Here is a 27,777-nt window from a genome sequence, read left to right on the forward strand (position 1 = left end):
ACACACGATGGGCTGAATGGCCTCCTCTAGTGAACATTGGCAGTCGTGACCCCCTCTCCTTTGATTATGGACATGATGAAGCCTACCCCGGTTCAATTTCTCAGCTCTCCCCACCGCCACCACCTCTTCAACCCCACCCCCACCCCCACCCCTCACACTCACTCAGATTCAGTGGACAAACTCAACGCAAACAGGAGCGGAGAAACTCAAGTCAAAAACAGCTTTAATGGGACACAGCACATTCACCATCCAAAAAAAAAAAATATTATATCCCAGTGTTAAGACACTTAAAATTTCTTTTCAGGAAAAGCACGAGTTATCGGAGTCAAGACAGTTTTAAGGCACTAAGCGGCCCAGTTCACATCAGTTCATCCTGGGAAGCTCCCAGTTTCCCCTCCAAAATGTCGATGGGAATGAGCAGGGGGAGGGGGAGGATGGGGGGTGGGGTAGTGAAGAGAGCGCGAGAGAGAGAGAGAGTGGGGGGGGGGGGTGTGTGGCGGCAACTTCTGTCTCAAGACAGACGAGAGCGCAGCACTGGGCTCGGCTGCGCCACCTTCTGTTGCCGAATAGCCCGCCGTCCGGGCTCGCCCGGGGAAGGGAAGTCGGGCGGTCACCGACGGAAGCTGGCGTTTGTGCCGAGGCGTTTCGCTTGCCCAGCCCTACGTCACTAGGCCTCAGCTGAGGGGGGGGGTCACGAACTTAGAGGAGCATGACCTCTCAACCGCCCAATTCAACCAGAGTCACTTTGATCAAAAACTATCTAGGCCGCCTCCCAAACCCTCGTCCCTCCTGACACGCTCTCTCTCTCTCTCTCTCTCTCTCCACCCACCCCCCAAGAAACCCCCGACAACCATGGGCAGCTCTACCGCCACCCCCCACCACCCCCTCTCTCCAAGGTCATTTGGAGGAGTTGTTCGCCTTGAGGGACCACGGCCGAATGGACAGCTGGACCTTCTTCCTCAGCTCCTTGAAGGACTTGGAGCGGTGGAACCTGGTGTCGGCGGCGACGGCGGCGGGCCTGGGCAGGGTCTCGGCCCCCCGGGCCCGGCACGGGCCGGCGTCTCCGCGGCAACGGCAGGCCCAGAGGTCCTCGCGGCTCGCCTCCAGCGCCGCGGAGGGGGGCGAGTCGGCGGAGAAGGCCCGGTGGCGCCGGCTGAGGAAAGCCTGGGCCTGGCCCAGGAGGCCGGGCTTCCTCGGCCTGCACCGGCTGCCGGCCGAGGAGGAGGGGCCCGGGATCTCCAGCACTGACGTCCACTTCCTCTGCCTCCCCTTGGCCGGGCTGGGCCGGCACTCAAAGCCGCATGGCGGCAAAGCCTCGGGCCTCTGGCAGCTGGCCAAGTTGAGGTTCATCTCGGAGCGGGAGCGGCTGCCCGATTTCCTCCCGCCGGCTCCAGGCCTCGGGCCTCCCTCACCCGCTGGCGGGCATTTCACCAGCTCGCGGTGCAGGTGCTTCCCCTGGTAGAGCAGTGCCTCGGGGGCCTCGGGAGGGCAGGAGGGCCACAGGCCCAGGGGCTCCGACAGCCGGCACGTCTCCGAGGAGGGGGACGAGGCCTCGCTGCTGCTGCTGCTGCGGCCCAGGGCCCCCTCCGGCGAACGGGCCCTCTCGGCCGCCTGGCAGCAGGTCGATATCCTCCGGCGCAGCTTCCAGCCGCCTGCTGGGCTGACCAGCAGCGCCACCCCCAAGGTCGACGAGCTCTGGCTGTAGACGGAGGACATGGACAGGCTCTTGGCGTGGGAGGCCAGGTCGGACTTGCCAGGGGCCGGCCGGCAACGGAAGCGGAGGACCAGGCCTGAGATGTACTTGTCCAGCCTCCCCCTGCTGGCGGGCAGCAGGGCCCCGGGCACCGGGGACGGCCCGGCTGCCTTGGACGCCCAGGTGGCGCCCCCCAGGTCGTCCTCCTGCGACGGGCACCCTCGGGGTGAGGGGGCGGTGAAGAGGGGACTCTGCAGGGCCACGGCGTGCAGCGGGCTCGGGTAGTGGTACACCTCGGTGCCGTTCCGGGAGACCAGGTCGCACTGGTACTTGGCATCGGGGGCCCCCCGGGGGGCCCAGTCGCCACGGTAACAGGACAGGGGCCCTCCCCTGGGGTCAACGCTCAGGTAACGGCGGAGCAAGTTCAGGTCACCTGGAAGACAGAGAAAGAGGGGTTAGAGAATCGGACCAACGTGGCTCACCACCCTTGCTCCCCCCATCCCCTCTCAAACACCCACCCCACCCTCGCTGGCCCTCCTCCCCCTCCACCTTCCCCTCCCCCACCTCCGTCCCATCTTTTACACACCTTCTTGCTGGAGAGGCAGGGCCAAGGATGTGACATCAAACCCGGGCTCCATTAAACCCAGCCCCCCACCCCCCACAAACTGCCCACTCCGCTGGATGTAGAAGGTCCCACCGGCCGCCATGTCGCTGAAGAGCAGCAGCGAGCTCTACCTTGGTGACCAGGGCCCGCTATTACTCCCTCAGCCGACGTGACTGAGATCTGGGTCACCGTCTCGTCACGTCGCTGTCTGTGGGATCTTGCTGCACGCAAATTGGCTGCCGTGTCTCCCGCCTGGCAACAGCGACGACACGTCAGGACTACATCGCTGGGCCGTGAAGTGCTTCAGGCTGTCCGAAGGCGGGTACAAGGCCCACGCCCCCTCCCCCGCCCCCGGACTCCGGCACTCCCTAGCTGCCCCCTCACCCCCCACCCCGAGGCTCCGTTCTGCACCGCCTCTGGCTCCCCGTGTGTCAACCGCCAGAACTGGGAGCGATACCCGAGGTGCGGTCTTCCCGGGCCTGTGGGCTGTTCGGCTGCAGAGGGCAGCATCCTGACTTCTAAGTGATGCCCACAGCCGTCCATGTCCCCCCACCATTGCCAAACAGGCGCCCGCAGGACCAGGAGAGGGAAGCTGTTCTCAAAGCGCGGCTAACGGGCGCGCGAAATGATGGGGCTGGCGGGCGGTCCCCGCGAAACCTACCGGTCGAGACTGGCCGCTGCGCGACCTTTGACCTCCTGTCGGCCCCGCTGGCCCCGCAGTCCTCGCCAGCTGGGATTCCTTGGCCGCACAGCAGGAGCCTCTGTGAGCGGAGGTCCATCAACCGGACGGCGGAGTCATCCGTGGACCGGGGTCTGTTCCAGTGGCTGTTCGGCCTGGGCAGCTGGGAGAGGGACTGCATGCTCCATCTCGAGCCGGAGGGGCACTCGCTGTACACGGACGTGCAGGAGTTCGAGAGGGAGCACGAAGTGCTGTCACTGACATCGTAAAAACCTGAGGGGCACGAGAGAGAGAGAGAGAGAAAAGTCAAGGACAAGAGGTGGTAAAAACTGTCCCCCATTTTTAACCTGGAGTCAATAACTCTCCTGTTATCCCATCCTCTCCACATCCCCCAGCTCTCCCGTTAACCCACTCCCTCTCCGCACCTCCCGATATCCCACCCTCTCCACATCCCCCAGCTCTCCCGTTAACCCATTCCCTCTCCACCCCTCCCCATATCCCACCCTCTCCACTTCCCCCAGCTCTCCTGTTAACCCACTCCCTCTCCACACCTCCCGATATCCCACCCTCTCCACTTCCCCCAGCTCTCCCGTTAACCCACTCCCTCTCCGCACCTCCCGATATCCCACCCTCTCCACTTCCCCCAGCTCTCCCGTTAACCCACTCCCTCTCCGCACCTCCCGATATCCCACCCTCTCCACTTCCCCCAGCTCTCCCGTTAACCCACTCCCTCTCCGCATCTCCCGATATCCCACCCTCTCCACTCCCCCCAGCTCTCCCGTTAACCCACTCCCTCTCCACACCTCCCAATATCCCACCCTCAGCATTTCCCCCCGCCGCCCAACTCTCCCATTATCCCATCCCTCCCCCTGACCTTTGATTAAATCCTTTGCAGTGCTAACCCCTCGAGCACACTCCTATACACGACACAAAACAGATCTCGGCCTGCGCAGGTTAACCTAGCAAACGTCCAGCCGTCACTCTATGGGCAACGCTGAGTACGCACACTTGCCGTTTATCGTGACCTGCTAATTCATCGATGCGCAGCCTGTTTCTATGGACGCTGCTGCCATCACTTGCCCCAGGGAGGGTGCCCTGTTTTTGCCACATCTGGATCCTCATGCCCATGATGGTAGCAAACAGCCCTGTCCTAACCTTGTGGTTACACCACCCCTCCCAACCCCTCGCCACCCCCAACCCCCTCGCCACCCCCAACCCCCTCGACACCCCCAACCCCCTCGACACCCCCAACCCCCTCGACACCCCCAACCCCCTCGACACCCCCAACCCCCTCGACACCCCCAACCCCCTCGACACCCCCAACCCCCTCGACACCCCCAACCCCCTCGTCACCCCCAACCCCCTCGTCACCCCCAACCCCCTCGCCACCCCCAACCCCCTCGCCACCCCCAACCCCCTCGCCACCCCCAACCCCCTCGCCACCCCCAACCCCCGTTCCCTGGCTTTTGTCTTCAATTAATTCACTAATTTGGACATTTTCAACTGACCACCCACCCCCCCCGCTGCCCTCGGCCTCGACAGCTTTTTTGAGGGTGGGGCGGAGGGAGAGTTCCAGGTTCCCATTCCCCTCTGTGTGAAGGAAGCGCTCCCTGACATCACCCCCGAACGGCCTGGCTCTCGTTTTAAGGTTCTGCCCCCTTTGTTCTGGACCACCTCCCCCCTGGACCCACCCCCCCAACTCCACCAGAGGGAATAATTTCTCTCTATCGACCCTATCGAATCCTTTAATCATCTCGAACCCCCTCGATGAGACCACCCCTTACTCGCCGATACTCGAGGGAAGACCAGCCTCGTTTGCGCGACGTGTCCTCTGGATTTAACCCGTAATCACTCAGGTCATTCCGCGCTGTGCACCCCCCACCACCCGCCCTCCCCCCCTCCCCTCCGTACCCACTCTCGGAGGCGCCCGTTTTACTTTCTAAGAGGGCAGCGACAGCGAGGCCGGGTCCCTCATCACCTGAGCTGGGCCTGGAGTCGGAGTCGGGATTGTCCAGAGGGCCTTCGGCGAGCTGCGTCCCCGACGTCGTCCTCTTCAGCTCCCCCGAGCCCCCGGGCAGCTCCGTGGGAACGGCCCCCCGGACCCCCCGCGGCGGGCCAGGGGCCCTCGCGACGCTGCCGGAGACCCCGCGCGAGGGCTCCCCCAGCCTACCTGCCGCCCCTGGGTAAGAGGGGTCGGCCGCGGGGGAGAGGGGCTCGGCGCTCCGCGGGCCCAGGGGGAGTTGGGCCTCGCTGCTGCCCAGGCGAAGCTCGGCCACGTGACGGTCAAGATCCTGCAGCTGGCGTCCCCCTGTCTCATCGGTTCCCAGTGAGCATAGCTGCAAAAATAAGAGCAAAAATAAAAGGATAACCGCATTAGAAGCTGGATCAGATCTCGCCAGCTGGGCTCCCCCCACTGCTCCCGAACCCAAAAGTCAAGATCTTGCTTGAGCACGTCTCTGTACACCTCCTGCGGTCCCCTACAACCCTCCGAGATCCCGCCGTCCCTCCAATCCCGGCCTCTTGCCCGTCCCTTTATTTCCATTGTTGCACCACTGGCGGCTGTGCCCTCAGCCCTAAGTTCTGGAATTCCCTCCCTAAGCCTCTCTCTTCCCCTTTATTCCCCATCCCTAATTGCCCCTCGAGAAGGTGGTGGTGGTGAGCCACCTTCTTGAACCGCTGCAGTCCCTAATGTTGCAACGTGGGTTCTTCAGATGGCGCAAGGATGAGATCTTGAGACTTGTCTATTTAAACATCAACCATTTATCGTTAACCTTTAACTACTTACAGATCCCAGGTTACTGTCATGCACGGTGCTGTTACCTCCATGCAGGCTGCCTCCAGAGTGTTGTCTCTACGCTGTTCTCTCAGTCTATTACCATGTGACTCTATACATCATACCGTTGTCTCTAGACTGTTCTCTCAGTCTATTACCATGTGACTCTATACATCATACCGTGGGCAGTGTTATTCTCCAGTCCCGCATTAACACTTGCTGTCCCGAGCACCTTTACAGTACAATGGCACGCAGACAGACACAGCATCCGACAATACCGAACATCCCCTTATGTGGCCGGGTGTCCAGCTCTGTTCAATAACCCACTGCTGTGAAGCGCCTCGAGTTGCATTGCTGCATCAAAGGCGCTATATAAATACAAGGTTTACACAATAGCTCTGCTTTTAAAAATAAATTAGCCCTGAACTCAAAGTCCTAGGCACATCGTTCCTTCTCCCTGCCCAAGGGTTACTGTAGCAATGTACTCCCACTTAGTTAGGGAGGGGGGGAGGACCTAGAAGGACAAGGACAGCATGGGGACACCACCATCTGCAAGTTCCCCTCCAAGCCACTCACCATCCTGACTTGGAAATATATCGGCCGTCCTTTCACTGTCGCTGGATCAAAACGCTGGAACTCCCTCGCTAACAGCGCTGTGGGTGTACCTACACCACATGGACTGCAGTGGTTCAAGAAGGCGGCTCACCCCCACCTTCTAAAGGGGCAGTTAGGGAAGGGTAATAAATGCTGGCCTAGCCAGCGACGCCCACATCCCACTAAGAAATTTATTTAAAAAAAACTGCCAGAGCATAAGATTCATGGCCCTAATAGTTGGGGTGAGAGACATTTTGAGGGGAAGGGGCGAGGGTGCCAGATTAAGAGACCCCCTGAGGACGATCTCGAGGTTTCAAGAGTGAGTTACAGACCGGAATCTAATCGAGGGGTTCGGGGTGGTTTATATATAGAATAACAGATACCCGGGAGTGAGTTACAGACTGGAATCTAATCGAGGGGTTCGGGTGGATTATATATAGAATAACAGATACCCAGGAGTGAGTTACAGACTGGAATCTAATCGAGGGGTTCGGGGTGATTTATATATAGAATAACAGATACCCAGGAGTGAGTTACAGACTGGAATTCCAATCTAGGGGTTTGGGAGGTTTATATATATAGAATAACAGATACCCGGGAGTGAGTTACAGACTGGAATCTAATCGAGGGGTTCAGGGTGATTTATATATAGAATAACAGATACCCAGGAGTGAGTTACAGACTGGAATCTAATCGAGGGGTTCGGGGTAGTAAATATATAGAATAACAGATACCCGGGAGCGAGTTACAGACTGGAATCTAATCGAAGGGTTCAGGGTGGTTTATATATAGAATAACAGATACCCGGGAGTGAGTTAGAGACTGGAATCTAATCGAGGGGCTCAGGGTGGTTTATATATAGAATAACAGATACCCGGGAGCGAGTTACAGACTGAAATCTAATCGAGGGGTTCAGGGTGGTTTATATATAGAATAACAGATAACCGGCAGTGAGTTACAGACTGGAATCCAATCGAGGGGTTTGGGAGGTTTATATATAGAATAACAGATACCCGGGAGTGAGTTACAGACTGGAATCTAATCGAGGGGTTCAGGGTGATTTATATATATAATAACAGATACCCGGGAGTGAGTTACAGACTGGAATCTAATCGAGGGGTTCGGGTGGATTATATATAGAATAACAGATACCCAGGAGTGAGTTACAGACTGGAATCTAATCGAGGGGTTCGGGGTGATTTATATATAGAATAACAGATACCCAGGAGTGAGTTACAGACTGGAATTCCAATCTAGGGGTTTGGGAGGTTTATATATATAGAATAACAGATACCCGGGAGTGAGTTACAGACTGGAATCTAATCGAGGGGTTCAGGGTGATTTATATATAGAATAACAGATACCCAGGAGTGAGTTACAGACTGGAATCTAATCGAGGGGTTCGGGGTAGTAAATATATAGAATAACAGATACCCGGGAGCGAGTTACAGACTGGAATCTAATCGAAGGGTTCAGGGTGGTTTATATATAGAATAACAGATACCCGGGAGTGAGTTAGAGACTGGAATCTAATCGAGGGGTTCAGGGTGGTTTATATATAGAATAACAGATACCCGGGAGCGAGTTACAGACTGAAATCTAATCGAGGGGTTCAGGGTGGTTTATATATAGAATAACAGATAACCGGCAGTGAGTTACAGACTGGAATCCAATCGAGGGGTTTGGGAGGTTTATATATAGAATAACAGATACCCGGGAGTGAGTTACAGACTGGAATCTAATCGAGGGGTTCAGGGTGATTTATATATAGAATAACAGATACCCGGGAGTGAGTTACAGACTGGAATCTAATCGAGGGGTTCAGGGTGATTTATATATAGAATAACAGATACCCGGGAGTGAGTTACAGATTGGAATCTAATCGAGGAATTCGGGGTAGTAAATATATAGAATAACAGATACCCGGGAGTGAGTTACAGACTGGAATCTAATCGAGGGGTTCGGGGTGGTTTATATATAGAATAACAGATACCCGGGAGTGAGTTACAGACTGGAATCTAATCGAGGGGTTCGGGTGGATTATATATAGAATAACAGATACCCAGGAGAGCGTTACAGATTGGAATCTAATCGAGGGGTTCGGGGTGATTTATATATAGAATAACAGATACCCAGGAGTGAGTTACAGACTGGAATCTAATCGAGGGGTTCGGGGTAGTAAATATATAGAATAACAGATACCCGGGAGCGAGTTACAGACTGGAATCCAATCGAGGGGTTTGGGAGGTTTATATATAGAATAACAGATACCCGGGAGTGAGTTACAGACTGGAATCTAATCGAGGGGTTCAGGGTGATTTATATATAGAATAACAGATACCCAGGAGTGAGTTACAGACTGGAATCTAATCGAGGGGTTCGGGGTAGTAAATATATAGAATAACAGATACCCGGGAGTGAGTTACAGACTGGAATCTAATCGAGGGGTTCGGGTGGTTTATATATAGAATAACAGATACCCGGGAGTGAGTTACAGACTGGAATCTAATCGAGGGGTTCGGGTGGATTATATATAGAATAACAGATACCCGGGAGTGAGCTACAGACTGGAATCTATTCGAGGGGTTCAGGTGGTTTATATATAGAATAACAGATACCCGGGAGTGAGTTACAGACTGGAATCTAATTGAGGGGTTCGGGGTAGTAAATATATAGAATAACAGATACCCGAGAGTGAGTTACAGACTGGAATCTAATCGAGGGGTTTGGGTGGTTTATATATAGAATAACAGATACCCGGGAGTGAGTTACAGACTGGAATCTAATCGAGGGGTTCGGGTGGATTATATATATAATAACAGATACCCGGGAGTGAGCTACAGACTGGAATCTATTCGAGGGGTTCAGGTGGTTTATATATAGAATAACAGATACCCGGGAGCGAGTTACAGACTGGAATCTAATCGAAGGGTTCAGGGTGGTTTATATATAGAATAACAGATACCCGGGAGTGAGTTAGAGACTGGAATCTAATCGAGGGGTTCGGGGTCGTTTATATATAGAATAACAGATACCCGGGAGCGAGTTACAGACTGAAATCTAATCGAGGGGTTCAGGGTGGTTTATATATAGAATAACAGATAACCGGGAGTGAGTTACAGACTGGAATCTAATCGAGGGGGTCGGGGGGTTGATATATAGAATAACAGATACCCGGGAGTGAGTTACAGACTGTAATCTAATCGAGGGGTTCAGGGTGGTTTATATATAGAATAACAGATACACGGGAGTGAGTTACAGACTGGAATCTAATCGAGGGGTTCGGGGTGGTTTATATATAGAATAACAGATACCCAGGAGTGAGTTACAGACTGGAATATAATCGAGGGGTTCGGGGTGGTTTATATATAGAATAACAGATACCCGGGAGTGAGTTACAGACTGGAATCTAATCGAGGGGTTCGGGGTGCTTTATATATAGAATAACAGATACCCGGGAGTGAGTTACAGACTGGAATCTAATCGAGGGGTTCGGGTGGTTTATATATAGAATAACAGATACCCGGGAGTGAGTTACAGACTGGAATCTAATCGAGGGGTTCGGGTGGATTATATATAGAATAACAGATACCCGGGAGTGAGCTACAGACTGGAATCTATTCGAGGGGTTCAGGTGGTTTATATATAGAATAACAGATACCCGGGAGCGAGTTACAGACTGGAATCTAATCGAGGGGTTCAGGGTGATTTATATATAGAATAACAGATACCCAGGAGTGAGTTACAGACTGGAATCTAATCGAGGGGTTCGGGGTAGTAAATATATAGAATAACAGATACCCGGGAGTGAGTTACAGACTGGAATCTAATCGAGGGGTTTGGGTGGTTTATATATAGAATAACAGATACCCGGGAGTGAGTTACAGACTGGAATCTAATCGAGGGGTTCGGGTGGATTATATATAGAATAACAGATACCCGGGAGTGAGCTACAGACTGGAACCTATTCGAGGGGTTCAGGTGGTTTATGTATAGAATAACAGATACCCGGGAGCGAGTTACAGACTGGAATCTAATCGAAGGGTTCAGGGTGGTTTATATATAGAATAACAGATACCCGGGAGTGAATTACAGACTGGAATCTAATCGAGGGGTTCGGGTGGTTTATATATAGAATAACAGATACCCAGGAGTGAGTTACAGACTGGAATCTAATCGAGGGGTTCGGGGTGATTTATATATAGAATAACAGATACCCAGGAGTGAGTTACAGACTGGAATCTAATCGAGGGGTTCGGGGTAGTAAATATATAGAATAACAGATACCCGGGAGTGAGTTACAGACTGGAATCCAATCGAGGGGTTCAGGGTGATTTATATATAGAAGAACAGATACTCGGGAGTGAGTTACAGACTGGAATCTAATCGAGGGGTTCGGGGTAGTAAATATATAGAATAACAGATACCCGGGAGTGAGTTACAGACTGGAATCTAATCGAGGGGTTCGGGGTGGTTTATATATAGAATAACAGATACCCGGGAGTGAGTTACAGACTGGAATCTAATCGAGGGGTTCGGGTGGATTATATATAGAATAACAGATACCCAGGAGAGAGTTACAGACTGGAATCTAATCGAGGGGTTCGGGGTGATTTATATATAGAATAACAGATACCCAGGAGTGAGTTACAGACTGGAATCTAATCGAGGGGTTCGGGGTAGTAAATATATAGAATAACAGATACCCGGGAGCGAGTTACAGACTGGAATCCAATCGAGGGGTTTGGGAGGTTTATATATAGAATAACAGATACCCGGGAGTGAGTTACAGACTGGAATCTAATCGAGGGGTTCAGGGTGATTTATATATAGAATAACAGATACCCAGGAGTGAGTTACAGACTGGAATCTAATCGAGGGGTTCGGGGTAGTAAATATATAGAATAACAGATACCTGGGAGTGAGTTACAGACTGGAATCTAATCGAGGGGTTCGGGTCGTTTATATATAGAATAACAGATACCCGGGAGCGAGTTACAGACTGGAATCTAATCGAGGGGTTCAGGGTGATTTATATATAGAATAACAGATACCCAGGAGTGAGTTACAGACTGGAATCTAATCGAGGGGTTCGGGGTAGTAAATATATAGAATAACAGATACCCGAGAGTGAGTTACAGACTGGAATCTAATCGAGGGGTTTGGGTGGTTTATATATAGAATAACAGATACCCGGGAGTGAGTTACAGACTGGAATCTAATCGAGGGGTTCGGGTGGATTATATATAGAATAACAGATACCCGGGAGTGAGCTACAGACTGGAATCTATTCGAGGGGTTCAGGTGGTTGAGATATAGAATAACAGATACCCGGGAGTGAGTTACAGACTGGAATATAATCGAGGAATTCGGGTGGTTTATATATAGAATAACAGATACCCGGGAGTGAGTTACAGACTGGAATCTAATCGAGGGGTTCGGGGGGTTGATATATAGAATAACAGATACCCGGGAGTGAGTTACAGACTGTAATCTAATCGAGGGGTTCAGGGTGGTTTATATATAGAATAACAGATACCCAGGAGTGAGTTACAGACTGGAATCTAATCGAGGGGTTCGGGGTGCTTTATATATAGAATAACAGATACCCGGGAGTGAGTTACAGACTGGAATCTAATCGAGGAATTCGGGTGGTTTATATATAGAATAACAGATACCCGGGAGTGAGTTACAGACTGGAATCTAATCGAGGGGTTTGGGGTGCTTTATATATAGAATAACAGATACCCGGGAGTGAGTTACAGACTGGAATCTAATCGAGGGATTCAGGGTGGTTTATATGTAGAATAACAGATACCCGGGAGTGAGTTACAGACTGGAATCTAATCAAGGGATTCAGGGTGGTTTATATGTAGAATAACAGATACCGGGGAGTGAGTTACAGACTGGAATCTAATCGAGGTGTTTTATATATAGAATAACAGATACCCGGGAGTGAGTTACAGACTGGAATCTAATCGAGGGGTTCGAGGTGGTTTATATATAGAATAACAGATACCGGGGAGTGAGTTACAGACTGGAATCTAATCGAGGGGTTCAAGGTGGTTTATATATAGAATAACAGATGCCCGGGAGTGAGTTACAGACTGGAATCTAATCGAGGGGTTCGGGGTGGTTTATATATAGAATAACAGATACCCGGGAGTGTGTTACGGACTGGAATCTAATCGAGGAGTTCGGGGTGGTTTATATATAGAATCACAGATACCCGGGAGTGAGTTACAGACTGGAATCTAATCGAGGGGTTCGGGGTGGTTTATATATAGAATAACAGGTACCCGGGAGTGAGTTACAGTCTGGAATCTAATCGAGGGGTTCGGGTTGATTATATATAGAATAACAGATACCCAGGAGTGAGTTACAGACTGGAATCTAATCGAGGGGTTCGGGTTGATTATATATAGAATAACAGATACCCGGGAGTGAGTTACAGACTGGAATCTAATCGAGGGGTTCGGGTTGATTATATATAGAATAACAGATACCCGGGAGTGAGTTACAGACTGGAATCTAATCGAGGGGTTCGGGTTGATTATATATAGAATAACAGATACCCAGGAGTGAGTTACAGACTGGAATCTATCGAGGGGTTCGGGGTGGTTTATATATAGAATAACATATCCTCGGGAGTGAGTTACAGACTGGAATCTAATCGAGGAGTTCGGGGTGGTTTATATATAGAATAACAGGTACCCGGGAGTGAGTTACAGACTGGAATCTAATCGAGGGGTTCGGGTGGATTATATATAGAATAACAGATACCCAGGAGTGAGTTACAGACTGGAATCTAATCGAGGGGTTCGGGGTAGTAAATATATAGAATAACAGATACCCGGGAGTGAGTTACAGACTGGAATCCAATCGAGGGGTTTGGGAGGTTTATATATAGAATAACAGATACCCGGGAGTGAGTTACAGACTGGAATCTAATCGAGGGGTTCGGGGTAGTAAATATATAGAATAACAGATACCCGGGAGTGAGTTACAGACTGGAATCTAATCGAGGGGTTCGGGTGGTTTATATATAGAATAACAGATACCCGGGAGTGAGTTACAGACTGGAATCTAATCGAGGGGTTCGGGTGGATTATATATAGAATAACAGATACCCGGGAGTGAGCTACAGACTGGAATCTATTCGAGGGGTTCAGGTGGTTTATATATAGAATAACAGATACCCGGGAGCGAGTTACAGACTGGAATCTAATCGAAGGGTTCAGGGTGGTTTATATATAGAATAACAGATACCTGGGAGTGAGTTAGAGACTGGAATCTAATCGAGGGGTTCGGGGTGGTTTATATACAGAATAACAGATACCCAGGAGCGAGTTACAGACTGAAATCTAATCGAGGGGTTCAGGGTGGTTTATATATAGAATAACAGATACCCGGGAGTGAGTTACAGACTGGAATTTAATCGAAGGGTTCAGGGTGGTTTATATATAGAATAACAGATACCCAGGAGTGAGTTCCAGACTGGAATATAATCGAGGAATTCGGGTGATTTATATATAGAATAACAGATACCCGGGAGTGAGTTACAGACTGGAATCTAATCGAGGGGTTCGAGGTGGTTTATATATAGAATAACAGATACCCGGGAGTGAGTTACAGACTGCAATCTAATCGAGGGGTTCGGGGTGGTTTATATATAGAATAACAGATACCCGGGAGTGAGTTACAGACTGGAATCTAATCGAGGGGTTCGGGGGGGTTTATATATAGAATAACAGATACCCGGGAGTGAGTTACAGACTGGAATCTAATCGAGGAATTCGGGTGGTTTATATATAGAATAACAGATACCCGGGAGTGAGTTACAGACTGGAATCTAATCGAGGGGTTCAGGGTGGTTTATATGTAGAATAACAGATACCCAGGAGTGAGTTACAGACTGGAATCTAATCGAGGTGTTTTATATATAGAATAACAGATACCCGGTAGTGAGTTACAGACTGCAATATAATCGAGGGGTTCGGGGTGGTTTATATATAGAATAACAGATACCCGGGAGTGAGTTACAGACTGCAATATAATCGAGGGGTTCGGGGTGGTTTATATATAGAATAACAGATACCCGGGAGTGAGTTACAGACTGGAATCTAATCGAGGGGTTCGGGGTGGTTTATATATAGAATAACAGATGCCCGGGAGTGAGTTACAGACTGGAATCTAATCGAGGGGTTCGGGGTGGTTTATATATAGAATAACAGATACCCGGGAGTGAGTTACGGACTGGAATCTAATCGAGGGGTTTGGAGGGGTTTATATATAGAATAACAGATACCTGGGAGTGAGTTACAGACTGGAATCTAATCGAGGTGTTCGAGGTGGTTTATATGTAGAATAACAGATACCCGGGAGTGAGTTACAGACTGGCATCTAATCGAGGTGTTCGAGGTGGTTTATATGTAGATTGGAAAACTGCAGCTGGTGCTGCAATCATGCGAAGCCAATCATTAAGTTCCAGCCTGTATCTGCCGCCAGGTACACATTGTTCTGCAGTGTCAGGTGGCAGGAGCCTAGCCCCTTTGCTGAATTTGATGTGGTTCTTATCTGATTGCCACGTATTTACCTGAGAGTTTGAGTGCAGACTGACTCCTTTTGACAAACACAGGGCCGCAGTGAAACAGGGCAGTAATTATTTCTAACAGCATCTGTTGCAGCTTGAGCAACCTCTTATCTCAGAATTAGCTCTGAGCAACTCCATAATTCTGCTTTGATGCATCATAAATGCTTTTAACTCTTTGCCTCCATGTTTGTTGTAAGAGTTTGGGAGACGCGGCCTTATCATCTGCCCTCCCCACTGAGGTACTGGTTTCCATATGCTCCATCGCTTCCACTCCCCTCCCCCCACCCCGCCCCGGGCAAGTGACCACATGATCTTTGATTGTCAGGCAATTTGACTGTGGGAAGCATCGCCACCTGGCCTGGAACTGTCCTCAGCTGCAGGGTGGAGACACATGACACCACCCCCCCACCTTGATCGCGCCTCAGTGCTTCCAGGATGCCCCTCACCGGGGCTCCCTTTGCCCCCTTCACCCACCCAACATCAACTGTGGTTAGTCCAACAACCCTGTCCCCACCCCTCAACCCCTCGCCTCGAAATTCTGGTTCCTCCTCCCCCACAAATCCTCGTCCCTCCCTCGCACACACGCACTCCCTGTAAATACCAGGCACCTATTATCAAATCCTTCTGTGGCTACTCACTCCTGGCTGGTCTCCCACAGGCTCTTTACAGTGCAGAAGGAGGCCATTCGGCCCATCGAACCTGCACTGGCTCTCTGAAAGAGCATTCCACCTTGTCCCTCTCCCCTGCCTTGTCCCCCTAACCTTGCACATTCTCTCTTTTCGGGTAGCCACCCAATTCCCTTTCAAATACCTTCATCAAACCTACCTCCACCACCCTCTCAGGAAGTTCGCTCCAGTCTCCAACCACCCTCTGGGTGAAAAATTGTTTCCTCCCATCACATTTACTCCTTTTGCCAATTACTTTGAACCTGTGCCCTCTAGTTCTTGATGCTCTCTGAAGTGGGAACAGTTTCTCAGTATTTACCCTGTCCGTGCCCCTCAGGATCTTGAATGCCTCTATCAAGTCTCCTCTCAGCCTTCTTTTCTCCAAGGAAAACAATCCCAACCTCTCCAATCTATTCTCACAGTTACAGTTCTTCATCCCGGGAATCATCCCTGTGAATCTCCTCTGTACTCTCTCCAATGCCTTCACATCCTCCCTCAAGTATGGTGCCCAGAACTGGACGCAGTGCTCCAGATGAGGCCTAGCTAGTGTCTTATACAAGTTCAACATGACCTCCTTACTCTTGTACTCTATGCCCCTATTGTTATAATTACCCCCACATTCTACCCTCGTAAACTTGAGGCTGTCTTCAGTATACCCACCCACCCCCTCCCTCCCTCCTTCTTTGCTTATGCTGATGATTCACCCCAGGCTAAAGAACTTCCAGACATTGAGAAAACACTCATTGAAAGTCGATGTTCTCTGGAAGCCTGCTTCAGTAAGTGAAGACTTCGACCAAACGCTGCCTCGATGGTCGTTTCAACCTGCCACCTGAACAACTCCCAAGGCCAGCGAGGAGCTTCAGGTTCGGATCTGCAGGCTGACCACCTCACGCCAAATTATCTTGGCGTCACCCTTGATCGAACATTGACACCCACCCCCCCAACCCCCGGCATCATCTCCAGAACACCGGCGCCAAGGTCAAGACGAGAGTGAATCTCGCACGGAAACTGGCGGGTACCACCTGGGGCAGCAGAGCCCACACACGACACACTGCTTCGCTCGCCCTGGTCTACCCAACAAGTAGGGTACTGCCGCTCAACCTGGTGGTACAAAAGGTGGCAGGTATCCATGTTGACCCCTGTGCTGCTATTAACACATTCCGCTATCTTACCTTTACACCGCTATCACCACCTTCTTTAGTCTTTAACTATACCATTAACACTCCCTTTGCATTGCTGAAAACAGAGACATGTCGACAATCTTAAATTGGTTGTCAGCCGTCAGGCTTGCAGTTGTCAAGTTGGGCTCGCAACGTGTGGCGCATTTGCATGTACTGGAAGCTACATATATTAGTACACGGGGCCCTGTTCTTTTGCAGACAGAAAGAAGATCTACACACATTGTAAACAAAAACAGAATTACCTGGAAAAACTCAGCAGGTCTGGCAGCATCGGTGGAGAAGAAAAGAGTTGACGTTTCGAGTCCAACATGACCCTTCAACAGAACTGAAGTATAGTTAGGAGAGAGGTGAAATATAAGCTGGTTTAAGGTGGGGGGCGGGGGAAAGAGAGAAGTTGAGGGTGGGGTGGTTGTGGGGACAAGCAAGCAGTGATAGGAGCAGATAATCAAAAGATGTCACAGACAAAAGGATCAAAGAGGTGTTGAAGGTGGTGATATTATCTAAGAAAAGTGCTAATTAAGAATGGATGGCAGGACAATTAGCACTTTTCTTAGATAATATCACCACCTTCAACACCTCTTTGATCCTTTTGTCTGTGACATCTTTTGATTATCTGCTCCTATCACTGCTTGCTTGTCCCCACAACCACCCCACCCTCAACTTCTCTCTCCCCCTGCCCCCCACCTTAAACCAGCTTATATTTCACCCCTCTCCTAACTATACTTCAGTTCTGTTGAAGGGTCATGTTGGACTCGAAACGTCAACTCTTTTCTTCTCCACCGATGCTGCCAGACCTGCTGAGTTTTTCCAGGTAATTCTGTTTTTGTTTTGGATTTCCAGCATCCGCAGTAGCTTTTAGCTTTTTGTTTTTATCTACACACATTGTGCCTGTTTCGGCTAAACAAAATAAGTGGCAGCCATTCGCTGGCTCATTCCTCAGAGCAATGCCTTGAGCAATCAGGGTCAAGCTGCCTGGTTTAAATTTCAAACAATGCTTGGCAGTTAACCGTCAGTCACCATCACTGGTGCATTCTCCATGGCAACTGCTCTACCAGAGTAAACCAATCAGCACTCTCTTCACGTACAGTATAAATTGTTGTTTTCCCCTTACATTGGTATTCTTGTGAAGCGTCCTGATGAGTGCAAGACCAAAAGCTTCGACATCTCTCTTTTCTCCCAGCAATACTCAAGTTCTGTACTGCCAAACTCCCTTTGTCTTGTGTCCATGACATCTTTGTCAATCCCTCTTGAGCTCCCACCTCTCCCTAACCTTCTCTTTTGCCCCACTTGTTCACCCCCTCTTAAACGGTATAAAACCCATCACATTGCCACTTCTCTTTAACTGCGAAGAGTCATACGGACTTGAAACCTTTAACTCTGTTTCTCTCTCCACAGACCTGCTGTGTTTTTCCAGCGATTTCTGTTTTTGTTTCAGATTTCCAGCAGCCGCGGTATTTTGCTTTTGTGTTACGGTAGGTCGCCACCTCTGGGCAGTCACGAGGGTCATTTCAGCTAATGAAGCACTCCTTTTAACACAGGACCTCGGCGGCGCGCGGGGGAGGGGTGGGGTGGGGGGGGGGGGTGGAATCCCATGTACCCCGTCCGAAATAATCCCGCGGACCCTACTGCAACACATTTCACACTCCCTACAAACGGACGACAGCACCAACCTCTCAGTGGCACACCGAAAGGGTTGGCAGAAAACACCACCAACCACAACCAGGTAACTGACCCGAGGGACCCGACTACCGGCTGAAGGCCCAGGTTTCAACCTTTGCGGGAAAACGTGGGCAACCCTCAACCTCTTGAGGACAGGCCAGGGATGATGTGACACCCCGCCCCTCGCTCCACAACATGAGAAACAGCTCAAATTCTGACTGACCAGTCGGATCGGATCATCGTCCACATACTGGGCTCCTGGCCTGAGAGATCTACTCCTACGGCATCGCCATCGTTCACGCTGTGTCAGAGGAAGCTGTTGAATGGATTGTTAACTTTCACATGGAGCTATAACCGCTTCCCCAGACATAGGAATCATTTTTTTAAAAATGGAAACCTCCACAGCCCACGTCTCAACTCCCGCCAAGTCGCACACCCCACATGCTCGCCGATCTACACCTGCTCCCGGTCAAGCTATGCCTTGATATAAAAACCTCATCTGTGTTTTCATATCCCTCCAGAGCCCCGCACCTCCCTATCTCTGTAACCTCCTCCAGCCCCTACACCCCTCCCTATCTCTGTAACCTCCTCCAGCCCCTACACCCCTCCCTATCTCTGTAACCTCCTCCAGCCCCTACACCCCTCCCTATCTCTGTAACCTCCTCCAGCCCCTACACCCCTCCCTATCTCTGTAACCTCCTCCAGCCCCTACACCCCTCCCTATCTCTGTAACCTCCTCCAGCCCCTACACCCCTCCCTATCTCTGTAACCTCCTCCAGCCCCTACACCCCTCCCTATCTCTGTAACCTCCTCCAGCCCCTACACCCCTCCCTATCTCTATAACCTCCTCCAGCCCCTACACCCCTCCCTATCTCTGTAACCTCCTCCAGCCCCTACAACCCTCCCTATCTCTGTAACCTCCTCCAGCCCCTACACCCCTCCCTATCTCTGTAACCTCCTCCAGCCCCTACAACCCTCCCTATCTCCGGAACCTTCTCCAGTCCCGACAACCCTCCCTATCTCCGGAACCTTCTCCAGTCCCGACAACCCTCCCTATCTCCGGAACCTTCTCCAGTCCCGACAACCCTCCGAGATCTCTGCGCTCCTCCAATTCTGGATTCTTGAGCATCCCTTGATTTCCCATCGCTCTGCCATTGGCGGCCGGGCCTTCAGCTGCCTGGGGGCCCTAAGCTCTGGAATTCCCTCCCTAAACCTCTCCGCATCTCTCTCTCTCCTCCTTTAAGACGCTCCTTAAAACCGACCTCTTTGACCGAGCTTTTGGTCGCTTTGTCCCCAACATTTCCTTCTGTGTCCCGGGGTCACACGTTCTTTTATAACGCTCCTGTGAAGCGCCTTAGGGCGTTTCATTATTTTAAAAAGGTGCTATATAAATATAAAAGTTGTTGTTATTTGCCATCTCAACACCACCTAACCGGAATCACAGCTCTCACAGACCCCCTGGGCCTGAATGTGCTGATGTCCATTCCCCCCCCAAGACTCTTGACGCTGGTGAGGGAAGGAATGCCGGTCCCCGTGGGGAGAATTGGCCCCTCTACCCTCCCCTTCCCTTCCCGTGGGAACCGTCAGCACCCATCTCCCGAGAGAGAGAGAGAGAGAGGGGTGGGGGGTTAACGCCAAGGGTTCCCCCAGCTGCACCTCCATTTAAAGGGGCCACACGGGTGGAAGGTCACCCGAGCAGGCATCACCCCTGCTGGTGCGGGAGTAGGGGGGAGTTCCGAGGAAGCAGGGCCTCGATCCCAAGGGTGAAAGCGGCCAGCCACCCCAAACCCCGCTCCCCCGACCCATCTCCCCCCACCTCCCGACAGAGCCTAGCATCACCCGTGCGTGCCCTCGGAGGATCCCGACTGTCCACCGAGGCCCCCCGGCACCCTGCTGCAGCGTGCCAACGCCCGGGCAAAGGAGCCTTCCAGCCGAGACATGAAGGTGAACAGTCAGGATTTGGCTGCACAGCGTATACTTAAAGCGGGACGGAGATGCACGGTGGGATGAGGCTTAATTTGTATTTACACTCGAGGTAGCTTGCAAGCTGCGAATCTGCGAACAGAGCTGACTTCTGGCGAGACCGACGCCAGACATGTGCACCATTAAGGGATTAACATCCATCAACCGATGGGTGTGTCGCTCAGCAACCCTACATTTAGATTAAATTAAACCAAACCCCCACCCCCCACCCCTCTCCCACCAATTGTACAAAAGCGGGCCATGAAATTTGGAGAGAGCGAGCGGGAAGCCACAAGCTCGTACACACTTCAGTCGTGCAGTCACTGCCCCAGGGCTATTGCTGTGGGATTACTGAGATCTGATCATTGCAGGCAAGCCTGGCGTTCAGTCACCCATCCTGAGTGATACTCAACACCAATGGCACAAGGGTAGGCCATTCGGCCCATCTGCTCTGTCGCTGCTGCTGCTCCGCTCCCGCCTCCTCCCACCTTCTTCGTCTCCCCAACCACCACCACCACCGCCACCAACCTATCCCTTTCTCCCTCGTGTGTTTATCCAGCTTCCCCCCTTTAAACATACCGACACTGCTCACCTCGACCCCCCCCACCTCCCCCGCCGGAGCCAGTTCCACATTCTCCCCGCTCCCTGGGCAAAGGTGTTTCCCGAGGATCGGTGCACAGAGAAATGTTGTTCGCAAGCTCTCTGCGCTTTAGTGAGGTTGGAGGGGGGGGTGGGGGGGGAAGACAGTGTGAAGCAATGGTTTAGTAAAGGGACCCTCCCCTCCCCTCCCTGTGAGAGGGGAGTTACTCGTTCGCCCAAGAGGGACTTGGTGCTGTCTCCCGAGCGGGATTCCCGACTATTTCTCTCACTTGCTTTACAAGATTATCCCGATAGGAGCTGGAAGGGGTCCATTCAGTATCCCCCCGCCCCCTGCGCACCCCCACCCCATACCACCTCGAGCCTGTTACACGGGAACAGGAGGAGGCCATTCAGCCCCCTCACGAGCCTGTTACCCAGGAAGAGGAGGCCATTCAGCCCCCCTCGAGCCTGTTACACAGGAACAGGAGGAGGCCATTCAGCCCCCTCACGAGCCTGTTACCCAGGAAGAGGAGGCCATTCAGCCCCACTCGAGTCTGTTACACAGGAGCAGGAGGAGGCCCAATCAGTACCCCCCACCGCTCAAGCCTGTTACACAGGAACAGGAGGAGGCCATTCAGCCCCTCCACTCGAGCCTGTTACACAGGAACAGGAGGAAGCCTTTCAGCTCCTCTCGAGCCTGCTCCGTTTTTCAATCAGACAATGGCCTATCTGTATGTTAACTCCATTTACCCACCTTTGCTTCCTCGTTACCCCCAACCCACCAAAAATCTATCCATTGCCAGTCTTTTTGGGTGGAGAGAGTTCCAGACTCTCCTGTGTGGGAAGGAATTCTTCCTGACGTTCCCCCCGAGCAGCTTGTCTCTCATTCTAAGGTGTGGGCCCCCTTGTTCTAGACTTACCCACTCGCCACTTCACCAGAGCAAATACCGTTTCTCTCGATCGACCCTATCAAATCCTTTAATCATCTCAAACCCCCTCGATTGGATCACCCCTCAATTCTCTACACTCGAGGGAATACAAGCCTGGTCCGTGTAAGCCATCCTCGGGATTTAACCCTTTCAGCCCCGGGATCGCCCTGGCCAATCCAGGCGCCAAGGGCCAATGCGTCCTCCCGGAGGATTAACACGTACCTGCGGCAGACAGGCCGAATGTCCACGCAAAGCCCCCATCCCCATCCCAAAACCCCTCCCTCAGTGTTGGACCCCTGCTCGCCATGGATCGGAGGGCACAGGAAGATCCCAGCCTCCTGCCCCACCAAGCCCCCTCCTAATTTTGACACACTTTCAGAAGCGACGTTAATCTCTCTCTCGCTGGGGGGGTGTGGGGGTTGGGGGGCGGTGGGGGAGGTGGTCAGATAGCTGGTTCCAGCTCCATTCAAACACTCTGGTCCGGGTAGATTAACCAGTGACACTGGCCCACACAACCACCACAGAGAAACAGGGTCCAATCTCCCCCACTCCCCTTCCCCCCTCCCCCTCCCCTTCCCCTCCCCGTTCCCCTTCCCCTCTCCCCTTCCCCCTCCCCTTCTCCTCTACCCCCCTCCCCTCCCCATCTCCCCCTCCCCATCTCCTTTCCCCCCCTCTCCTCTCCCCTTCTCCCCTCCCCCCTTCTCCCCTCTCCCCTCTCCCCTTCTCCTCTTCCCCCCTCCATCTCCCTGGGCTCCCCATCACATTGTGCAGCTGGCTCTTAAAGGGGCCCAAGCATCCTATTCCCCCTTTGCAACATCACTGGCTCTTCAAGAGGCCCAAGCATCCTCTGCCTACTGCCGTCCCACTGGTTCTTAAAGGGGCCCCGCACCCTGGAATCACCATCACAGTGTCACCGGCCCTTAAAAGGGACCCAGCCATAGGGACCAGCCATATAAATACAAACACAAAAATCGCTGGAAAAACTCAGCAGGTCTGACAACATCTGTGGAGAGAAAGATAGTTAACATTTCGAATCCGTATGACTCTTCTCTTTAGCTCTGAAGAAGAGTCATATGGACTCAAAACGTTAACTCTGTCTTTCTCTCCACAGATACTGTCAGACCTGCTGAGATTTTCCAGCATTTTTTGTTTCAGATTTTCAGCATCTGCGGTATTTTGCTTTTAGCCATATAAATACTGTGGCCACAAGAGCAGGTCAGAGGCTGGGAATTGTGTGATGAGTAACTCACCTCCTGACTCCCCAAAGCCTGTCCACCATCTACAAGGCACAAGTCAGGAGTGTGATGGAATACTCTCCACTTGCCTGGATGAGTGCAGCTCCCACAACACTCAAGAAGCTCGACACCGTCCAGGACAAAGCAGTCCCACTTGATTGGCTCCCCATCCACTACCTTGGACATCCACTCTCTCCACCACCGACACACAGTAGCAGCAGTGTATGTACCATCTACAAGATGCACTGCAGCAACTCGCCAAGGCTCCTCCGACAGCACCTTCCAAACCCACAACCTCTACCATCTAGCAGGCCAAGGACAGCAGATACATGGGAACACCACTACCTGCAAGTTGTCCTCCAAGTCACTCACTATGCTGACTTGGAAATATATCGGCCGTTCCTTCACTGTCGCTGGGTCTAAATTCTGGAACTCCCGCCCTAACAGCACTGTGGGTGTACCTATGCCACAGGGACTACAGCGGTTCAAGAAGGCGGCTCACCACCACCACCTTCTCACAGGACAATAAGGGATGGGCAATAAATGCTGGGCCCAGCCAACGAAGCCCACATCCCATGAATGAATAAAAATAAACACCCTAGAGTCTTGCTTTCCTGTTGCAGTGTGCAGCTGCTTCTTAAAGGGGCCACCACCAACATCATTGCAGTGCCACTGGCTCTTAAAGGGACCCAGCACCCTAGAGTCTTGCATTCCTGTTGCAGTGTGCAGCTGCTTCTTAAAGTGGACAGCCCCTTGCCCCCATCGCAGTGCCACTGTCTCCTAAAGGGGCCCCACACCCTGGCTAGCCCTGTTCCAGCTGTTGATGAACAGCTGGTCCTTCAGTTGGAGCTTCTCCGTCTCGCTGCTAAACCCAGCTCTCCGATCCCTTCGGCAGAGTCCGAGGTCCAGGGAAGAAAAGAAGACAACAAAATTGTAGCCAGCCTTCTGCTGGGAGGAAAGGTGTGTCGAGGTGGCACACCAGAGACCAGGCCGCCTAGAGTCCCCAAGCCAAAGGAGCTTCACTCCAAACTTTCCCTCTTAACCACCCACCACATCCCACTGAACATTTTCCAAGATTCCCATTTCAAATCCCAGTGAAAGATTAAGTGCTTTGAATGGTGGTGGTGGGGGGAGCAGGGGAGAAGTGGGCATGTCAGCCAGTTGAAGCACAGCAGGATCCCACAAACGGCTAGTTAAAAATCTGCTGTTGACAGTGCCCTGGGGCCTTTCATGCCCACCCAAGAGATCCAGACGCAGCCTTCGCTTAACCCACCATCCAAAACAAAAAAACACTGCCTCCGACAGTGTAGCACTCCCTCAGTACTGGCACTGCCAGCCTCAATTATGGCGTTCAAGTTTCTGCAGTGTGGGGAGGGGGGCCTGAACCCACAACCCTCGGACCCGAGGGCGAGGCCTGCGGAGCCGGGTGGAGGTGGGGAATCTGAGATCAACTTCAGGGCAGGCAGTCAACTCTTGAAAGGGACTGTCACTGGCTGCAGCAAGCTCACAGGAGAAGAGGAGGAGTCCATTCAGCCCCTCACGCCTTACCCTACCATTCGGTGGGCTCATGGCTGATCGCATCGTCAGCTGTCCCTCGAGTCGAGGGTGACGCCCCCCTCAGGGTTGTTGAGTTTCTCCCAGGAGTCTTCATGTGGCGGGACAGTCCCATCCTCCACCCAGAGGTCTTTGGGTACATGGGGGCAGGATGACCCATGAAGTGGGGTGGGGGGTGGGGGAGGCGGAGTGCAGGATTTACTTCCGGTTACTCCCTTCTCTGCCGCCGCTCTGCCTCATCCTGAAGGTGTCAGGATCTGCAGGTGGCGATGCAGCTCGGTGGGTGAGTGGTGCCTGGTTTTGAACGATTGGTAGCAAGCTCCTCCCCCCCAGTCGTCGATGTCAATCTCGCCGAGCTTCAAGGAGAGCCAGAGCGTCTGTGAAGCCTTTTCTTCATCTCCCCCCCACTGGAAACGCTGGCCATTTGAGAGCGGAGAAAACAGGAGCTGGTGGGGAAGAGGCCATCCAGACACAGTGTCCAGGCCAGCGTGGTTGATTTTGCAGGAGTTTTGCCTGAATGTTTGTGTGGAGCTGACTTCAAGAAGGGCACTGGCATTTGTTTATTGACTGAGAAGGTAGCGGCAGAGCCATTGCTGATGGAATTTCTCTAGCACTCTTCTGTGTCACTGATACACAGACCAGGTCTCACTGCAGTGTAGGAATGTGGTGACAACAACTGCTCTGTACACTAGCATTCTTGTTGATTTGAGGAGGTCATTGTGGTCAAACTCTCGCTGCTGTAGCTGGTAGAAGGCTGAGCCGCCACAGCTGATCCAGTGTTGGATCTCCTCATCTAAGGTTGCCTTTTGAGAGAGGTGGCTGCCAAGGTATGCTCAACATGGCTGATCCATACCTTGACTCTCATTCACCCACTGCCACTATAGAGATAAGAACAAGAGGCACCTTGTCCAGGTAGTTTAGAGGGAGATTTTCCCTACGTAGATCCATATATCCCAGAATGATCCCATCCCAATAAATTCCAGAATGATCCCATCAAATCCCAGCATGGTCCCTTTAAAGCCCAGAATGATTCCATCCCATCTAATCCCAGAATGATTGCAATCCATCCCATCTAATCCCAGAATGATCCCATCCCAGAAAATGCCAGAATGATCCCATCCCAGAAAATGCCAGAATGATCCCATCCCAAAAAATGCCAGAATGATCCCATCCCAAAAAATGCCAGAATGATCCCATCCCATCCCAAAAAATGCCAGAATGATTGCATCCCATCCCAAAAAAATCCCAAAATGATTGCATCCCATCCCAAAAGAATCCCAGAATGATTGCATCCCATCCCAAAAAAAATCCCAGAATGATCTCATCCAATGATTTCCAGAATGATCCCATCCCAAAAAATGCAAGAATGATCCCATCCCATCAAGTGCCAGAATAATCCCATCAAATGCCAGAATGATCCCAGTCCAACAAATCCCAAAATGATCTCACCCAATAATTCCCTGAATGATCCCATCCCAATAATCCCCTGAATGACCCCAATCCCAATAATCCCCTGAATGACTCCAATCCCAATAATCCCCTGAATGACCCCCCCATCCCAATAATCCCCTGAATGACCCCAATCCCAATAACCCCCTGAATGACCCCAATCCCAATAATCCCCTGAATGACCCCCATCCCAATAATCCCCTGAATGACCCCAATCCCAATAATTCCCTGAATGACCCCCCATCCCAATAATTCCCTGAATGACCCCCCATCCCAATAATTCCCTGAATGACCCCCCATCCCAATAATTCCCTGAATGACCCCCCATCCCAATAATCCCCTGAATGACCCCCCAATCCCAATAATTCCCTGAATGACCCCCCATCCCAATAATTCCCTGAATGACCCCCCATCCCAATAATCCCCTGAATGACCCCAATAATCCCCTGAATGACCCCCATCCCAACAAATCCCAAAACTATTGCATCCCATCAAATGCCAGAACGACCCCCATCGAATCCCAGAACGATACCCGCTCTCTGTGCCTCTCTTACCTGTTCGCTGTTACCTGTTGCTCTCGCCGGCTGATGAAGCCCCCCTGGGCTGCCCTTTCCACGGTCCCCGGTTGCCTCCTCCTCCTCCTCCTCCTCCACCACCTCCACCTCTTCCTCCTCTGCCTCTTCCTGCGCCCCCAGGACCCTCTGAACCGTCTCCCGTTGCTTCTCCCGGAGCAGCCGGAGCTCCTGCAAGCCGGCCAGGCTGGCTTCCAGCCTCTCCCCGACCCTCCGGCGGTCCAGCCCGGGGCTGGGGGCGCTCGCAGCCGCTTTGCGAGCCATGCCGAGAGCCTCCCGGGCTCGGTCAGGGATGCTCCGCTCCCTCCTTAGACACCTCTTCTCCCCCCCAAGGAGAGTAACAAGTTTGGGCGGGGAGGGGGTAAAGCAGGGATACAATGTAACGTGGCTGAAATGTATCCAAGTCAGTTTCACTGGGCGAAATGGACACAATGTAACAGGCAGGCAGCCTCTGATAGGCTGAGCCCGTCACATGACCCGAGGGAGGGGGCGTGGCCTCCCCCTCTCCTGGTCCCTGATTGGAGCAAACCCTGTATTTGACTGAGAAAGACTTTTCCAAAATGTTCCCATGATAATTCCACCCCCCCCCTCTCGCCAGACACACAAACAAAATCACATCTCTTTTTATTTATATAAATCTCTTTCCTTGTTTGAAGTGAATTAAAAAGTTTTGTCTCACGCCCTGAGGGAAGATGAGAAATTATATATATATGTATATATATCCCTGTGTGAGGATCAAAGGGGTTTAAAAACAACAATTCATACCTGTGTTAAAAAATGTAGCTGTGCTCACGAATCCTGTCTCGATCTGGGGGTGTGGATCACTCCTGCCACTTTCTTCCCCTCCCCTCTGCACCTCTGCTACCCCGTCTGGAGAAGGGTAGATGGAGTTAAGGGTGCGGAGCAGTCATCTAACTCAGTGGATGTTCAGGCTCGAGGGGCCGAATGGCCTGCTTTCCTTCACCCACACCCCCACCTCTCCTCGTTGCTATCCCAGATCCCAAGATTCCCAGAGACACGAGCGCGTAACCCTTGGTTAACATTTCCCCCGTGCAG

At 52.0% G+C, this 27,777-nt stretch overlaps 1 protein-coding gene across 1 annotated transcript; it reads right to left on the minus strand.

Annotated features, from left to right (window-relative positions):
- Positions 1-208: 208 nt before the first annotated feature.
- Positions 209-27,077, minus strand: LOC144670461 (uncharacterized). Its single transcript, XM_078532955.1, has 4 exons — positions 26,704-27,077; positions 4,955-5,312; positions 2,959-3,249; positions 209-2,126 (listed from the first exon to the last, which is right to left on the minus strand). Exons 1-4 carry the CDS (start codon positions 26,983-26,985, stop codon positions 898-900), a joined length of 2,160 nt encoding a protein of 719 aa, XP_078389081.1. The 5' UTR covers positions 26,986-27,077; the 3' UTR covers positions 209-897.
- Between the last annotated feature and the right edge of the window lie 700 nt (positions 27,078-27,777).

This window comes from Cetorhinus maximus, chromosome 31, assembly GCF_964194155.1.
Source record: "Cetorhinus maximus chromosome 31, sCetMax3.hap1.1, whole genome shotgun sequence".
In the NCBI taxonomy this organism is placed as follows: Eukaryota; Metazoa; Chordata; class Chondrichthyes; order Lamniformes; family Cetorhinidae; genus Cetorhinus; species Cetorhinus maximus.